The 16,676-nt window shown below is 39.2% G+C and overlaps 2 protein-coding genes across 3 annotated transcripts; one reads left to right on the top strand and one right to left on the bottom strand.

Annotated features, from left to right (window-relative positions):
* The first annotated feature begins 818 nt into the window (after positions 1–818).
* On the top strand, positions 819–8,053 carry LOC118280372 (NADH-ubiquinone oxidoreductase 49 kDa subunit). Its single transcript, XM_035600370.2, has 10 exons — positions 819–977; positions 1,888–2,003; positions 2,475–2,584; positions 2,902–3,103; positions 3,673–3,860; positions 4,255–4,418; positions 4,686–4,805; positions 6,131–6,260; positions 6,457–6,602; positions 7,023–8,053. The coding sequence occupies exons 1-10, from the start codon at positions 883–885 to the stop codon at positions 7,150–7,152; spliced, it is 1,401 nt and encodes a 466-aa protein (XP_035456263.2). The 5' UTR covers positions 819–882; the 3' UTR covers positions 7,153–8,053.
* A 553-nt stretch (positions 8,054–8,606) lies between these two features.
* LOC118280264 (uncharacterized) lies at positions 8,607–15,996 on the bottom strand. 2 transcript variants are annotated; one of them, XM_035600208.2, is made up of 5 exons: positions 15,631–15,993; positions 14,058–14,141; positions 12,705–12,821; positions 11,192–11,358; positions 8,607–10,653 (listed from the first exon to the last, which is right to left on the bottom strand). In XM_035600208.2, the coding sequence occupies exons 1-5, from the start codon at positions 15,683–15,685 to the stop codon at positions 10,531–10,533; spliced, it is 546 nt and encodes a 181-aa protein (XP_035456101.1). In that variant the 5' UTR covers positions 15,686–15,993; the 3' UTR covers positions 8,607–10,530. The 2 variants fall into 2 exon arrangements, with proteins under 2 accessions (XP_035456101.1, XP_035456102.1); XM_035600209.2 differs by lacking the exon at positions 14,058–14,141 and having other exon boundaries at positions 15,631–15,996.
* Between the last annotated feature and the right edge of the window lie 680 nt (positions 15,997–16,676).

Consider the following 16,676-nt stretch of genomic DNA (forward strand, 5'->3'; position numbering starts at 1 on the left):
ATGCTGCTAAAGTGTGAAATTATGTGATTGTTTCCACTGATAATAAGTTATGTAGCAGTGCGAGTAAGATTTGCCGCCGTAAAGTACATATATATCGATGGTAGATTCCACTAGTGCTAAGCTAGGTGTACAAATCAATTTGATTGGTGGAAGCCGAACGCATCCACAGCAACGTAGCATAGCACATCTCTGGTGGAAAAGCACCCTCATATCCTTTTAGAAACTTAACTGTTATTACAATGAACATTTATAAGTTTTGACTACACTAAGGATATATGTCACAGTTATAGTCCGATAGCGGATCATTGTCACCCGCTATTATTGAAATTTACATTTAATAGTTCTGTAATAGAGTCGAAAATCCATATAATCTTCAATTGTATTTTTTTTGCATTGTATTTTTATCTTCATTGATTAAAAGCCCTGATGCCAAGTTGTATCTGACAGTGTTTGACCACAGAATAATAAGTACATAGTTTGACAAGCTGTTTGACATTGGAGATTCTTTACACGCAGTTTATAGGAAGAACTTACAGATTTTAATTTTATTAATTATTTAATTAGTCTAATAAATATTCAGATACAATATACAATTTATACTAATGTTATATGATCCATCGATTCACAAATAAAATAAAAGTTTTCATGTTTCTAGCATACTTTATAGCTAATTAGGGCAAGTAGCAAGCTCACTTAAGAATAACTACTTATTTGTATATAAAAACTTAAATAACTAGTAAATAAATATGTACGATTTATTTTTTATATTTATTATACCTATATAACATATTTTTCAGACGTTCTTGATCAATAAACTTGCTGTCAAACTGATGACATGTCTCGATCTTGTTCATTTTCGAACGGAACGCAGTCCCGTCAAAAATGGCCTCTATGTTCAGTGTTTTGCTGCGAAAATCCGCAAATTTGGGCCAAACAGCGGCCTTAGCGAAGAATTTACCAGCCCTTTATAATGTGAAGTGAGTGTTTATTGTAATAAAATATCGATTTTATGTATAATTATGGTGTATATACGATTTATAAATTATGTAACATTTGAGGTTAAAAACCTTACAAATATTACGTATTTTGCTAATAAAACTTATTACTGTTGGTGCTATTAACTGATTAATTGAATAATGTAGAGTTAAAGTCGTCAATTAATACGCTTTACGCGTAACTACACTTGTTCTGGAGTTCACAAAAACAAACTACAATGTTAGGTCAATAACACTTGCCAATTGGTTCCTATAGGAGAACCTACACTTAACTGAATCTTAGTTATAATCTTCTTAGTCTCACTTTTTTACTAATAGGATATTGCACACATACATTTAAGTATTTATTTATGGTTTATCTTGTTTCTAAACTCAATAGTTCATTCATAAATTGTCAAATATATGAATTGTGTGTTGATTCTCAAAATAAGTTAAACTCTCGCTGTATACATTCATTTAAATAATGCACTCTGTCAAATTTCTTACCTGACTAAAAATCAGCTGTAAGTTTAATATATTAACAGCGTGTAGTGTTTATTATATTAACCAACTTGAAAAAGGAGGTTAAATTGAGGATTTTTGAATGGAGTACTTAAAAAAAATATTTTCTTGTATAGCAACTGAGTCTCCAATAAAGTCTTGTTGACTATACTGCAACATTGAACTTTAACCAGCTGTAATTAATAGGGATGATGATGGGGTATGAAAATGAAAAATCTATTTAGTTCGTCAGATAATGAAAAAATATTAGACACATATTTTTTATTTGGATTGGATGAAACAAATTAAAGTTTAGGTATATTTATATGTAAGACTTTTTTTATTATAAGAAGTAATATTTATTCAGCATTGGGACAGATGATAGACTGACTGATTCTGTGTCTTTTTGTAGCAGCCAACGTAACGCACACAGATGGATGCCCGATGCAGAGTACTTGAAGCAGTTCGAAGGAGCCGTGATATACCCTGATGAGGTCACTTCGCTGCTGAAACACCCACCTTATCATGGTGAGTGAATTTTTAAATTACTGTAATTAATAGTCGTCACAATCCTTTTACAATATTATTCTCTGAATAAGTTGTTTATTTAAATGCATTTCTGTAATATATTACCTATATAAATCTTAATCTTGAGGTAGCGATGTGCTACTATGTACTACAATGCAAGACCTAATTTTTTTGCAGGCTTTCTCAGCACAACATGATCAAAACAAAATTGCTAGAATGCTTAAGCCATTAACTGATGTCTGGGATGAACTCCTAACTGAATGGCAGTATAGATGGGCTTTGTTGTTTCCTTTTCTTCTGATTTATTTCGTTGCGGGATCCAAGACAGTCATTCATGTCTCTGGGACGCGCCGGACTTCAGTGTTCCGGTGTTTTCATGGTTACACTGTATGAAAGTGTATTACTTGCTTGATAGTTGATGCGCTTGCACCAAGTGATAGTTCACAGACAATTGATATTCTCCTCACACAGGTGTGGTGGCGCCCGGAGAGAAGCAAGTGAGGAACATGGTGCTGAACTTCGGCCCCCAGCACCCGGCCGCTCACGGAGTGTTGCGACTGGTGCTTGAGCTGGACGGAGAGGTGGGTTATATTGATTCATGCTTTTTTTGAGGTGGGAAAATCATCCGATCCTCTCTCGCCCTGGGCGAGGCGAGAGGGAGTGTCAGACTCTTACTGGCTAAAAACCACCTTTCCACTCATGCTCTTTGAACCGGGGCCCCGGTAAACCTGCTAGGTAGGCCGCAGCTCCGGGTCGGATATTAATTTATGCTTAGTTTAGCCTCTACAGAAGACATCGCATCGTCATCTAACAATCAATCATGATTAAGGGCCCCGTTACGACTCCAAAATACTCGAAGTACCCCGAAACATATTACAATTTGAACCACAATTTCCAGACGGTCCGCGCAGCAGACCCGCACATCGGGCTCCTGCACCGCGGCACGGAGAAGCTGATAGAATACAAGACGTACACCCAGGCGCTGCCCTACTTCGACCGCCTGGACTACGTCTCCATGATGTGCAACGAGCAGTGCTACAGCTTGGCCGTCGAGAAGTTGCTGAACATCGACATACCGCTGAGAGCTAAGTATATCAGAAGTAAGTGTCGTAGCTGTTCTAGAAAAAAAAACATACTTTTTTCATGTAACGTATCTATAACTCTTCTCGTGTATGGACACGAGCCGATTGCCTTACTAAGCAATCGACGCCCATGGCGGCGCAGGTGATCCGTTTTCTCAGTATAAGATTTATAACATAATTCGATGTAATACAGCCAAAAATTTTTTGAGGGTTAGGGGATCAGTCAAACATTCCGTTTTTTAAATAAAGAAAACTTTTTACAAAAAATCATAACCGACTTTACTGAAGAAAGTCTGTTCAAAAAAACCTTAAAAGGATCAAAATGACATTAATTTCGAAAGTCTGTGTTTCTCATTATTGTTTATTTCTTATTAACACCAACCTCTGAAATAATAGCCATTTTAATATTTTTTGAAGCCTTTTTTTTGTAAATAGTTTTTTTTTTTATTAAAAATGGAATGATTGAATGATACCTAACTCAAAAACTTCAGTGATAAAAAATCAGACGGTATTACAAGTAGAAGCGGTTTTTATAACGTACTTCATGGATTTATTTTAATAATTCTAATCTTGTCTTTACTTTTCAGCTCTATTCGCTGAAATAACCCGCCTGTTGAACCACATCATGGCAGTCGGTACCCACGCTCTTGACGTGGGTGCTCTCACTCCATTCTTCTGGCTGTTTGAGGAGAGAGAGAAGATGATGGAGTTCTATGAGAGAGTCAGTGGAGCCAGGATGCACGCTGCCTACATCAGGCCGGGAGGAGTTTCTCTCGTAAGTAGTTTTTGAGTGAAATATTTTAGTATTAAGTGTGGGAGAGCCATGCTTTGGCGGACAAACAGGCTCGACCGGAGTGATAACACGGCCTCACCGAAAACCGACGTGAAACAACGCTTGCGTTGTGTGCAGACATGTAAATTGTTAGAGACTCCCATTCCCTATTCATGTATCCTTAAGTTCGCAATTCCCCAGTCCCAAATTGCCGACAACGCACTTGTAACTCCTCTAGCGGGTGTCCATATGCGGCGGCGATTGCTTACCATCAGGTGATCCGTTTGCTCGTGTACCGACCCATAGCCTAAAAAAAGAATTGGAAAAGAACGAACAAGAAACTTCGTCGTTACTCTTTAAAAGAAAATGTTTTGAAGTCTCCTTTCTTTTGTCCCAGGACATGCCACTAGGCCTTATGGATGACATCTACGAGTTTTCATCCAAATTCGCGGAGCGTTTGGATGAGGTGGAGGATGTGCTGACCACCAACAGGATCTGGGTGCAGAGGACCAAGGACATCGGGGTCGTCACCGCGCAGGACGCTCTCAACTACGGCTTCAGGTAACCACCCATCCTTTTCCAGACCTTGGATGTTTTGTTAAGTAATTTTTTTTTTTGTTTTTTGTTGAGTAGTCAGTAGGGCTACTATCAAGCAGTGGTTGTGGGTTTGATTCCCGGGTCAGCTAAAATATTTTTGAGAAGTTTGGTTTAAGGGAAAGGTTTTAAATATTTCAATATTTGCTTTGGCATTCCAAAGTGTCTTCCTGGTCTAATTGATATTGTTAAACATTTAAATATGTAAGTAAACAATATGACATTATGTTCCAGCGGTGTAATGCTCCGCGGGTCGGGCATCAAATGGGACCTGCGCAAGTCGCAGCCGTACGACGCGTACCATCTGGTGGACTTCGACGTACCTATTGGCACCAACGGGGACTGCTACGACAGGTGAACACGCGCTTCTTGCTAGTGTTATACAGGGTGTCCCTGAAATCGACGTCCAACGGGCACTAGTTGATCGGCAAGGTTCCAACTGTTATCAGAAAAATATAAAAAAAATTCTAAGTCCTACAGTTTTTAAATTACAGTGACTTATGTGTTATCCACGAAAAAGTACACCCTGTGCCAGTCTTTGGACTCTTGTTGCTACAAATCTTTATTTTTTCGTCTGCAGTCTTCCTTACATTATCCTGAATAGTGCTCCAGTAATATGGAATCATAAATTCTTAGCCAACTGCTTTAGATGGGAAAACATTGTTAGTTTTAGAGGAACCAAATACTCTGAATAAAATTTTCACCTTACTTTAAGTGACTGTACTGAATAAATTATGTATGGCGCTAGTAGTGGCAAATTTCACCAAAGTTGGTGCATTTAATAAGGATTATAAAATGGTATAGCACTTTGCAAATTATTTCTTAAATTCGACACAAAAAAATATTTTTCAACGAAACTCCGTTTCGATGAATTTATTTGAACTTACTAAAAATTCTTCTAGTGTACTCAAATCATACGTTATAACCTCGTATGCACTAGACGGCACTTTGCACGCTATTTGTTCAAAGTCAAAGTCAAAGCATTTATTTCAATTAATCCTAAATTAGGCACTTTTGAAACGTCAAATTGAATTGTCCGTCAGTCTGTCTGTCAGTGAAGCTAGGCGCTCGTTCCAAAGTGTTGCTTCGAATGGAGAAGAACGAGCAAGAAACTCCATCGTTACTCTTTTCAAAATGTTATCATCATGTTGAAAATCAGCGAAGATCTCTTGTCAAACAACATTGTCTGTTTACCCGTGATTTCGCTTGCAGCATTCGTCGGATATATTATCGCTAGACGAACTGATGTTGTGCATCTCGAGCCATCTTACTCGGGCTTCGGAATTTATGATTCCATATTACTGGAGCACTATTCAGGATAATGTAAGGAAGACTGCAGACGAAAAAATAAAGATTTGTAGCAACAAGAGTCCAAAGACTGGCACAGGGTGTACTTTTTCGTGGATAACACATAAGTCACTGTAATTTAAAAACTGTAGGACTTAGAATTTTTTTATATTTTTCTGATAACATTTGGAACCTTGCCGATCATCTGGTGCCTGTTGGACGTCGACTTCAGGGACACCCTGTATATGTGAACGTTTCTGTGTCTGTTTGTTACTCGACCACGTCACAACGGCTGAAGGGATCGGGCTAGAGTATGCCTTCTTAGTCTACGAGAATGCGGGCAAAGCCGCTGGCAGAAGCTAGTTTTAACATAAAACCCCTGACTACTCCAGATACCTGTGCCGCGTGGAGGAGATGCGTCAGTCGCTCCGCATCATCGACCAGTGCCTCAACCAGATGCCGCCCGGCGAGGTCAAGACGGACGACGCCAAGCTCACACCGCCTTCTCGCGAGGAGATGAAGGTATACCTTCTGTCCTGGAGTACCAACCTACCGACCCAGTATTGTTGGTCTACCATACTGTGCATACGAACCTTCCGCTTGAGTCACTATGTATTTGTTCCCACAACTACCTCCATTATGGATATCTAACGAACGGCTCGATCGGTACAGAGCTGACTAGAACATACTTCATGTATGGCTTGTTCATCATCCGCAGACGTCGATGGAGGCCCTGATCCACCACTTCAAGCTGTTCACGCAAGGCTACCAGGTGCCGCCCGGGTCCACCTACACGGCCGTGGAGGCCCCCAAGGGAGAGTTCGGCATCTACCTCGTCTCTGATGGAGGATCCAAGCCTTACAGGTAATGGGAAACTTTTCTTAAGAGACTTTTCATGATGCTGGGCCGGCTCGACCGGAGTGATACCACGGCCTCACTGAAAACCGACGTGAAACAACGCTTGCGGTGTGTTTCGTTGTGTGAGTGAGGTTACCGGAGGCCCAATTCCGCCCTTCCGAATCCCCGATTTTCTATCAACCCTTAAATTCCAAACCCCCAAAAAACCGGCAACGCACTTGTACGTTACAAGTTACTGAGGTTACTGGAGGCCCAATTTCCTTCTTCCCAATCTTCCCAAACCCCGATTCCCCAACAACCCTTAAATTCCTAATTCCCAAAAGCACCGCGCACCGGCAACGCACTTGTGACGCTTCTGGTGTTTCAAGTGTCCATGGGCGGCGGCGATTGCTTACCATCAGGTGATATGTAATATTTTGTCGACAGATGCAAGATCAAGGCGCCCGGCTTCGCCCACCTGGCCGCTCTGGAGAAGGTCGGCAAGAACTCCATGCTGGCAGACATCGTGGCCATCATCGGCACGCTCGACGTGGTCTTCGGAGAAATTGACCGATAAACACCGATTTTTAGTACAAAAATACCGGTTTTATTCGAAAATACCGAAATTCCGTAAATTTATATACCGGAATTAATGATGATTCAGTGCTATGTGCCGAGTTTTTTTATGATCAATATATAATATAACAAATTAACTAACTAATATATAAAGCTGAAGAGTTTGTTTGTTTGAATGCGCTAATCTCCGAAACTGCTAGTTCAAATTGAATAATTATTTTTATGTTGGATAGCCCATTTATCGAGGAAGGCTATCAAATAGGGGTAAATCAAACAAACAAACTTAATAATGCATTTATATATTTACGTTTTGAAATCGTGGTCCCACAAAAGTGAGAGTGAGATGCAAACATCTTGTCGTGTCACTCGCACACGTGAATTATAATAGATCTGACGTCTTAACCTATGTCTTGCTACTCTGTTTTTAATTATTATGTTATCGGCTTACTCACGTAACTGTTTGACGAGGAACTCGACTAGTTTCAAGCCATGCTAGAGGCTCATATTCATGAACAGCATTCCGCGACACACGACGCGGCGATTGTCGCGTTGCTACTAGTCTACTAGTCGAGTTCCTCGTCAAACAGTTACGTGAGTAAGCCGATAACATAATAATTAATGTAGTATGTCTCACGAAAGTTATAATAAAATTATACTCTGTTTTTTGTTACGTTTTTCGGTATTATCCCATAAAACTGTATTTTAGCTAAGCGAAACGTGAATAGTGTAAAATGTCAGCGTAGATTTCCATGTATATTTCTTTCTTTTTTAATTTTTAAGCAATAAATTATTGTTAAATAATTTTGAAGCTTATTTCTCTGTATATAAGTGTGTTTTCCTTTGAACCCTGAGTTTTGATGTTTATGAGGAACATTCAAGAAATTATATCATGTGATTTATTCTTTGGCCGTTTTTAATTACAAATATCTTCCTTTTTAGCGTTCCGTAGCCAAATGGCAAAAACGGAACCCTTATAAATTCGTCATGTCTGTCTGTCCGATCATCCGTCCGTCCGTATGTCACAGCCATTTATTTCCGAAACAGTTAGGTCTACATAGTTAAAACTTTGTAAGTTGATGTATTTCGATAACCGCTATTCGAATTTAGAATAAAAATTAATAATTTAAAAGGATATGGATCCTCCATACATGGAATTGATTAAAAATTTTTTTTTCAGCTAACCTATGCGTAACTGCCATGTAATAGGGGGTGAGCCTATTGCCATGCACTGGGCACAATTCCAGACTCCGTGCTATTACTGAGAAATTTTCGAAAAATCGAAAATAGCCCAGTAATACTTTGCCCGACCCGGGAATCGAACCCGAGACCTCTTGTCCGGCAGTCGCACTTGCGACCACTCGACTAACGAGGCAGTCAGAACAAACAGACAGACAAAAATTGTAAAAAATGTGATTTGGGTGTACAGGTAATAAAAATAAAATGCGGTTATTTCAATATACAGACAGACATTCCAATTTTATTTAGTAGTCTAGATAATAATACTTAGATATTCTCACTAAATTAGTCTAGTCCAGGCGATTGTAACTTTAACCACCGTACTCAAAGTCATTTAATGGTTACTTAACCCATTCCTTAGCAATTGTTTTCGATATAAAATCGTTACTAAGGAATAGTTTAAGTAATCATTAAATGACTCTGAATGCGGCAGTAAAACTTTTCAACTGATATTGATACAGTACCTAAAATTTTAAAAAAATGTGTGTGCCTGGATAGGTATTACTTATAATAAAAAAAACTTACTATATATACTTATTACTTAGGTATAGTAAAATTAAAATGTGAAACATTCTTAAGCTATATATTTAGTATAAAATATGCAAAAAACTTTAGATTTAGGTACTAGGCTTTTAACGCCCGAATACCTCCTACTCAAAAGCTACTCAATTTCAAGTTGTACTTAAATATCGTGATATCTCTCATTTTATAAAGAATTGATAGTGACAGAACTACATTTGAGAGCGTCTTAAAATTGAGTAGCGTTTGAGTATTCGGGCGTAAGACTTAAGTAAGTAAGTAAGTAAGACGAAGTAATTTTCTTTATTAATTAACTCTTAGACTGAACGTGAGATGACGGGGTATGGACGGCTGGGAACAATGCGTTCTACTTATACGTCCACAGAGTAGACGAACAGTACGCAACATTCCCAGCTGCGCGCAGTGTGGACGAGCGTGAATGGCCCAATTATTCATCTTCATCATATTATAAAATATAAATCTAATATCTATACTAAAACTAATCCATATACTAATATAAATGCTTGTCGACTGGGCTTCTCCCAGTTGTGCAGTCTCTCTAAGTTAAGTCATTCTTTTTTTTTACCTTTGATGGGTCGACGTTTGGCCGCTATCTCTCCTGATGGTAAGTGATGATGCGGCCTACGGTGGAGCACGTCTGCCCATAAGCAACTTATTCACTCGGGCTTTGAAGACACCCAGGTTATACCCATCAGGAAACACAGACTCCGGCAAAGAGTTCCACTCCTTAGCAGTTCGTACACGGACGCTTGAAGCGAAGCGCTTCGTGCGAGTGGGTGGGATGTCTACCATGAAGCAGTGGTGCTTCGCTGATTGTCTTGAGAGAAGTGGAAACCTATAGTATTTTTCTTCTCCTCTAATAATATCTTCTGATTTATTTCGTTGCGAGATCTAAGACAGTCATTCATGTCCCTGGGACGCGCCAGACTTCAGTGTTCCGGTGTTTGCATGGTTGTATCTACTGTAGATCCTGGTGCACAGGAGTTGCAGCGGTTTTAGGGGGTTATGACGGGCTTGTTCCAAAAAACCTAATATGATTATAAATCTGAAGAGTTTCTTTGTTTGAGCGTGGTAATCTCCAGAGCTACTGGTTCAAATTGAACTGTTTCCATAGTAAGAGTTTGATTTACGTTAAACGTATTAATCGAAACGAGAGCGCGTTCGGTATTCTGATTGGTTGGTTTATTCGCACCGGCCAATCACAGCGCCGAACGCGCTCCCGTTTCGTTTTCGTTCAACGTAAAGCAAACTCCTACTAAGGGCCCGTTCACACAGACCGGCTCGGAGAGCATCGGCGCGCATTTTTCTTGTCACACAGACCGGATCGTATACGCTTGGAGTCGGTTATAGCGGAGTCGCCAACTATTTATTAGGCCGAAAGGGTTTATTATTTCACACCAAGCGCCTTTAAGCATTTTTAATGACAAAAACAGTGAACTTTAAAAAATAAAACCTTAATACAAATACATAAAACTCTGTTTTTAACGTGATAAAAATTTGCTCCGAGCCGGTCTGTGCGTACGGACCCTAATGGTAAAGAAACAGATTCGTACTGCAGGTTGACTTAATAAAAGCGTGCTAAACTTAAATAGGTAAACGCTCCTCATTTCTGTGCCACTTGAGTTATTTGTATTTGAGCGTACGGCGATTCTTCGGTGCGTCCTCGTTGAAAATTATTCGTTCCTTCCAATTCTAGATCAGCGTATATTATTTCATTCCCCGTAGTCTGAAAATTTACAAAAAATTATAAGTATGCGTGTGTGATTCCTTGCTTTACAATCCTAAATACTTTTTTTTAAATAGGGGGCCAACGAGCACGCGGTTCACCTGATGGTAAGCGATCATCGCCGCCCATGGACACCCGCAACACCAGAGGAAACACAGGCGCGTTGCCGGCCTTTTAAAAAGGAATAGGTACGTTCTTTTCTTGAAGGTTTGAAGGTCGTATCGGTTCGGAAATACCGCCGACGACAGCTCATTCCACAATTTTGCTGTGTGAGGCAGAAAGTTTTGTGAGAAGCGCACAGTTGTGGCCTGCCAACCATCTATATGATTGGGATGGAAGTGCTGTCGTGTAAGTCGTTGGCAAAGGCGCGGCAGGTATAAGACCAAACAATTCCTCAGAGCACTCCACGTGGTATAGTCGATAGAAAATTCACTGTATATCAATGTAATATATGTATAATGCATACTCAAATCTATGAATTTTAAATAATAATCTTAGTTTTTATTATTATCTAGCCTAATAGATGAATTATACCCACATTCTTATCAATTGCAGCTTGAGGACGCGATCGCATGTATTTTCTTATAAGCAAGAACATGTACAATATCACGCCGGTCACCGCCGCACTTATACAGGCCGGCAGCATAAAGTACAGAAAAAAGAAATTTATAGACGACAACGCTTCAGGGTGCTCATTAAAGTTATCTGAAAAACAAACAATATTATACAAGTGTAAGAGTGTAACAAAATACCCATATACCTACATCAAGAAGCACTGAAGAATACAGGTTGAATAGAATCTCTATACAAAGTTTCAGCTTACAATTCGTTTAAAAAAAATTGGTACCAAATACTTGGTGTCGCATGGTTCTTGATTTTAAATCATACAAACGTGTCACAACACTACAGGGGTCTCTCGCTAATTACGAAACATTTTTTCTGTAAATATGATCGCCTAGTACCCAGCTATCTACCTAATTTTTTATTAGCATGAAAAATAAAAACAAATATTTTGGAAAAATTCATAACTTCGTTCCATGAAAACATGACCCTTCCCGTATCGTTTGTTGTTATCTAGAAACCGTGCACTTGATAATTATGTATACCCCCTTTTTGTTACACCTTGTGTATACTACACCTGTCCCCTACATTAAATTCACCGAGGGAAGTGGAAACTATCGTGTTCTTTCTCCTCTAATAATATCTTCTGATTTATTTCGTAGTAATTATGATTAATAATTCTTCTGAACAATAATATGGATCGTAGAATGTCATTTTGCGCCAGCGTACGTGGTTTTAGGTAAATACGTAGCCTGCATCTAGTGAATACTGTTGGTTCTCACTCTTTCGAGTTAATAAATATTTTTTTCATTATTAAAAAAAAATAATTTTGTATTTGCTAAGTTTAACTCTATGTTTGTTTGTTTGTTTTTAAAAAACGTTGCCCCACACTAGGATTTTCTCCTGTGTCGTGGGTGCGTATACAAACATACAATTTCACATACACATGACACTCAGACCCGAAACAACAATCTGTGGATCACACAAAGAGTTGCTCCGTGCGGGAATCGAACCCACTACCCGTTGCGCGGCAGCCAGTTGCCCAGCCATCGCACCAACCGTGCAGTCCCATCTTTGGATAGTACTACTGATGGTAAGTCATTCTGCCGCGGGAACCCAACGACTAAAATTCCACGGTGTATATACCCCCTATATTTTAATAGGAACCCCTATTTAAGACTTCCTCGTTGGTCGAGTTGCAAGTGCGACAAGAGGTCTCGGGTACGATTCCCGGATCGGCCAAAGTATTACTGGACTTTATTCGGTTGTTCGAAGTAGTAGTACGGAGTCTGGAATCGTACCCAATATATAGCAATAGGCTCACCCCCTATTACATGGGACTTATGTAACCGTTGGTGAAAAGTGGGTGTACATTGTACAGTAGCATTACGTGCACTGCTGTGCACCTCTGCCCACCCCTCCAGGGATAAAAGGCGTGACGAATCCCTATTTAAACTTTGCCATAATAAAAATAAAATTTAAATACTCACTTCGTGGGGCCTCAGTGGTCGGTAGAGGGATAACTGTGTCAATCTGTGTAGAATTTCCAGTCCAAAAGTAATGTGAGGGGTCGGTGATTGGTATGCGTTGAAAATTAAAATTATGATCTGTAATCAATTAATATTAGAAACTTGTATGTGCCTATATAAAATGTTCTAAAAGTATCTGCCACGGCTTTAATGGGAGGTAGTGTTATGGTTAAAGATTACAATACGGCCTTAGTGCGAGTTTTATTTTAAACGTTGCCCCACACTAGTATATTCTCCTGTGTCGTGGGTGCGTTTACAAACATACAAGTTCACATACGCAGGCCACAACCCACAACTGTGCGTTTCTCTCGAGTCTCGCACAGCAAAACTGTGGAATGAGCTGTCGTCGGCGGTATTTCCGAACCGATACGACCTTCAAACTTTCAAGAAAAGAGCGTACTCCTTTTTAAAACGCCGGCAACGCATCTGTGTCTCCCCTGGTGTTTTGGGGCGTCGCTGATTGCTTACCAGCAGGTGATCCGTATGCTCGTTTACCTATTATTGCATAAAAAAGTTATTTTTGAAAAAACTTTAGTTACATAAAGATTATGTTAGCATGATGCCAGAGTTTCTATGAAATCTGGTCCCACCTTCCAATAGCTATGTTTGGATAGGTAATTTAAAGCTGAATAAAAGTTACTATGACGCCAAGTTCCAAGTCTTAGTCCGTTCAGAGTTATTCTTTATTAAACATGGTAGTTTCATCAGTAGCCAAGTAATGCTATTTTTATATAATTACGTTTGTGCTTTATGCACGTAGTGTGGATACTAGGAAACTTTTTGTCATAAAGTAACAAAGTACTTAAGGCTTATGAAAAAAAAGTTTTACTTGACCCCGGCTTAACTTGGATTTTTTTGGTATCTGGTTATTATTGACATTCGGCTAGTAATCATTCCTAAGTTTCCTAAAATCGACACTACGTGTATAAAGCATAAATGCAATTATGACGCAAAAATAGCATTACTTGGCTACTGATAAAACTACCAAAACTAAATTCATAATTCATAATTCTTTATTGCAAATCCACAATGTAAAGATAAGATGGTAATATAAATAACATGGTAGCAATCGTGGACCCTGATGGGCACAGCAAATAGTAAATAAGTAAACTACCATGTTTAATGAAGAATAACTCTGAACGGACTAAGATTTGGAACTTGGCGCTATAGTAACTTTTATTCAGTTCAAAATTACCTATCTAATGATGCTACAACAGTGGACTGCTATAGGCTGATGATGATGATGATGATGATGATGCTACAACATAGCTATTGGAAGGTGGCTCCAAAACTTGTGTAGTATAAATTACTGACTTCCATGATAAGCGTGTCGCGACGTCCAATTACGATTTGGTCTCTTCGCCATTTCAGCGTACGTTACATTTGGTGTAACTTGCGCTGCAATACAAAATTAAGATTTATAAATAGTTTGTTATGTAAACCACGGGGTGGCAGCAGTGAAACATGTAGTACACAGTTTCTCTGTTGTCACCACCGCTGCTCTTCCCGTGGGTAAGAAACGACTAAGGCACACTGCCGACTAAGGCAGGCTCACAACCAGAAATTGTAATGTCTTATGGATTCACCAGGACTATAGCATGCCCGACATGTGTCAACAGTCCCATCCTTTCATTATTATTAGATATGTCCTTTCCATTCACGGGACCACAGGGTCCCGGACCTTTGGAAGGCGTACGAGGGGCCGAAGCCAACGCGCAGAGGCCCGTTGAACAATTTTAATTTAACGCGGCGGTTATCCCTGTATGCACTGTGAAAGTACACCAAAGGACAATCCCCGGCTGATGCAGGACTATTGTGCAATATGGGGGAAAAATTGTTGGGTTATGGGTGTGAGTGGCTAATGGACTGGTAAATATGGTAACTATGGAATACTATGGCCCCTGCCCCTGACCAATATTGAAAAATACGGATAAACAGGCAGGGGGTGACTAGCAAACTCAATTAATGGGCCCCCGAAAATGGCTGCGAGCATGTAGCGATAAGGGGGCAACATACGTTGAGCTGCTTGGGGAAGGAGAGGCATCCGACGGCTATCAGAGCAATCCCGGAAGTACGGTTAAGACCCCTACCAGCATCTTACTGGGATACATCCTTCTCCCAAGTGGAGTTGAAGGCAACACCATTCTTGTGATCTCCACTCAAACCAGCCGGTTAAGGCAAGAATGAGGCAGGGGAGGCCGCTCCGGATAGTCACAGGTACTAACCGGAGTTAAAAACAAGGGCCTCTCCCGGGAGTCAGGTCCGTGGGGTCGCCACTGCCCAACAGCTCGCCACAAGCTGCCTTGCGGACTTATTAGATATTATCGACGGTTAAAAGGAAATAGGGTATAAGCGACAGAATGAAATAATCAGGATAGCCGTTTAAACTCGTCGGTCGTCGTAAGAATACTAGGAAAATGTTTTTTTGGCTTGGGTATAAACGCCAAAAATGTCATCGTAGAGCCATGAGAGTAAGCGCATTCGAAAGATCAAAATGTCGCTTATTATTTCCTTTTAACCGTCGTTATTATTACAGGGATGAGTTTCAGTCTATAACTGTAACACCGGTGTATTAAGAACACATAACGAAAATGTGAAAACAAAGCCCTTTGGTCGAGGCGACCCATTTGTGCTGAAGCATGACTCATACTCATAAAATTAGTTACTTTAAATACACGTCTTGCTAGCTTCAGCCAGCGTTTTCGCCCGTGTTCCCGTAAAATAAAGAGTAGGTAGTCTACGTGTTATTCCAGAACATAATCTAACGCTGTTCCAAATTTCATCCCGATCCATTTAGCCGTTTTGACGCGATTAAGTAACAAACATACACACAAACACACTCACTTTTGCCTTTATAGTAGTAGTAGAATTAGTAGGATATACTTACGGTAAGCAGATTTTATTAAAGTAAAATTTAAAATACCAATATGCATTCTGCACATTAATAACTTTTCACGTAATTTGTAAAATGGATCAAAATTTAAGTTTCACAGAGGTTATTTATTATACTCGAAGTAACACGGTTTCTTTTTTTTATTACTGTCACGGATAAAAACAAAATATTAATTGTTCAAATTTTGCGCAGCCGTTCCCGAGTTTAGCGTTTTTATTTAGATTTTCTTATTTATACAAATTAATTTTAAACTTTTGTAAATTAAATGTGTTATTTGAGTGTTACACGACACGAAGCATTGGTTACCAATTAAGTATAATGTCTAAATTTGCAATAATATAACGATTAAACCTACATTTGTAATCAATTTGACGCATCATATGTACTTAAATATATTATTATCCTTTACATTTTCCTGTACCTACCTAAGTGTGCCTCATAAACGAACCAAGTGTGCATCTACCTATTGTGTAAATTACTCAGTCTGCCATATTATATAAGTAATACCTAATATAAAAATAAGTCGAATTTTCCTTCCTGACGCTATAACTCCAGAACGCACGAACCGATTTCCTGGCTCCGTGATGTTTATAGCAAAAACAAATATTTCAGGAAAATTTTCAAGAGGAAAAATTTACATTCGTTACAGCCGTAGAATATTAATTGAAAAAGACTAATTCAAAATAATTCAAAAGCCCAAATTCTGCCAGAAGTCAGCTTCAGGCATATTTTTTCTTACCTTTTTAACCCGCCATTGGTGACCTATATGTCTATGAGACCGGGTAATTTAAAAAACAAAGAATAATTTTTAAACTGTTTATCGAATTAGGTTGCGATTTCGAGTAGCTGCTTTACTACACGCCCTCTACCATTAGACCACCCCGCAACAGCAATGCGGGCGTTTTATTTTTATGTCCTTTCTATGAAATTTTATCTCTTTTATTTTCTATTTGTATATTTATGTCATTTTGTGTCCTTCCAATATCAATGTCCTATTTTATATCGTTTCTAATTCAAAATATCTATCTAAAAAATCTAAT

This window comes from Spodoptera frugiperda, chromosome 21, assembly GCF_023101765.2.
Source record: "Spodoptera frugiperda isolate SF20-4 chromosome 21, AGI-APGP_CSIRO_Sfru_2.0, whole genome shotgun sequence".
In the NCBI taxonomy this organism is placed as follows: Eukaryota; Metazoa; Arthropoda; class Insecta; order Lepidoptera; family Noctuidae; genus Spodoptera; species Spodoptera frugiperda.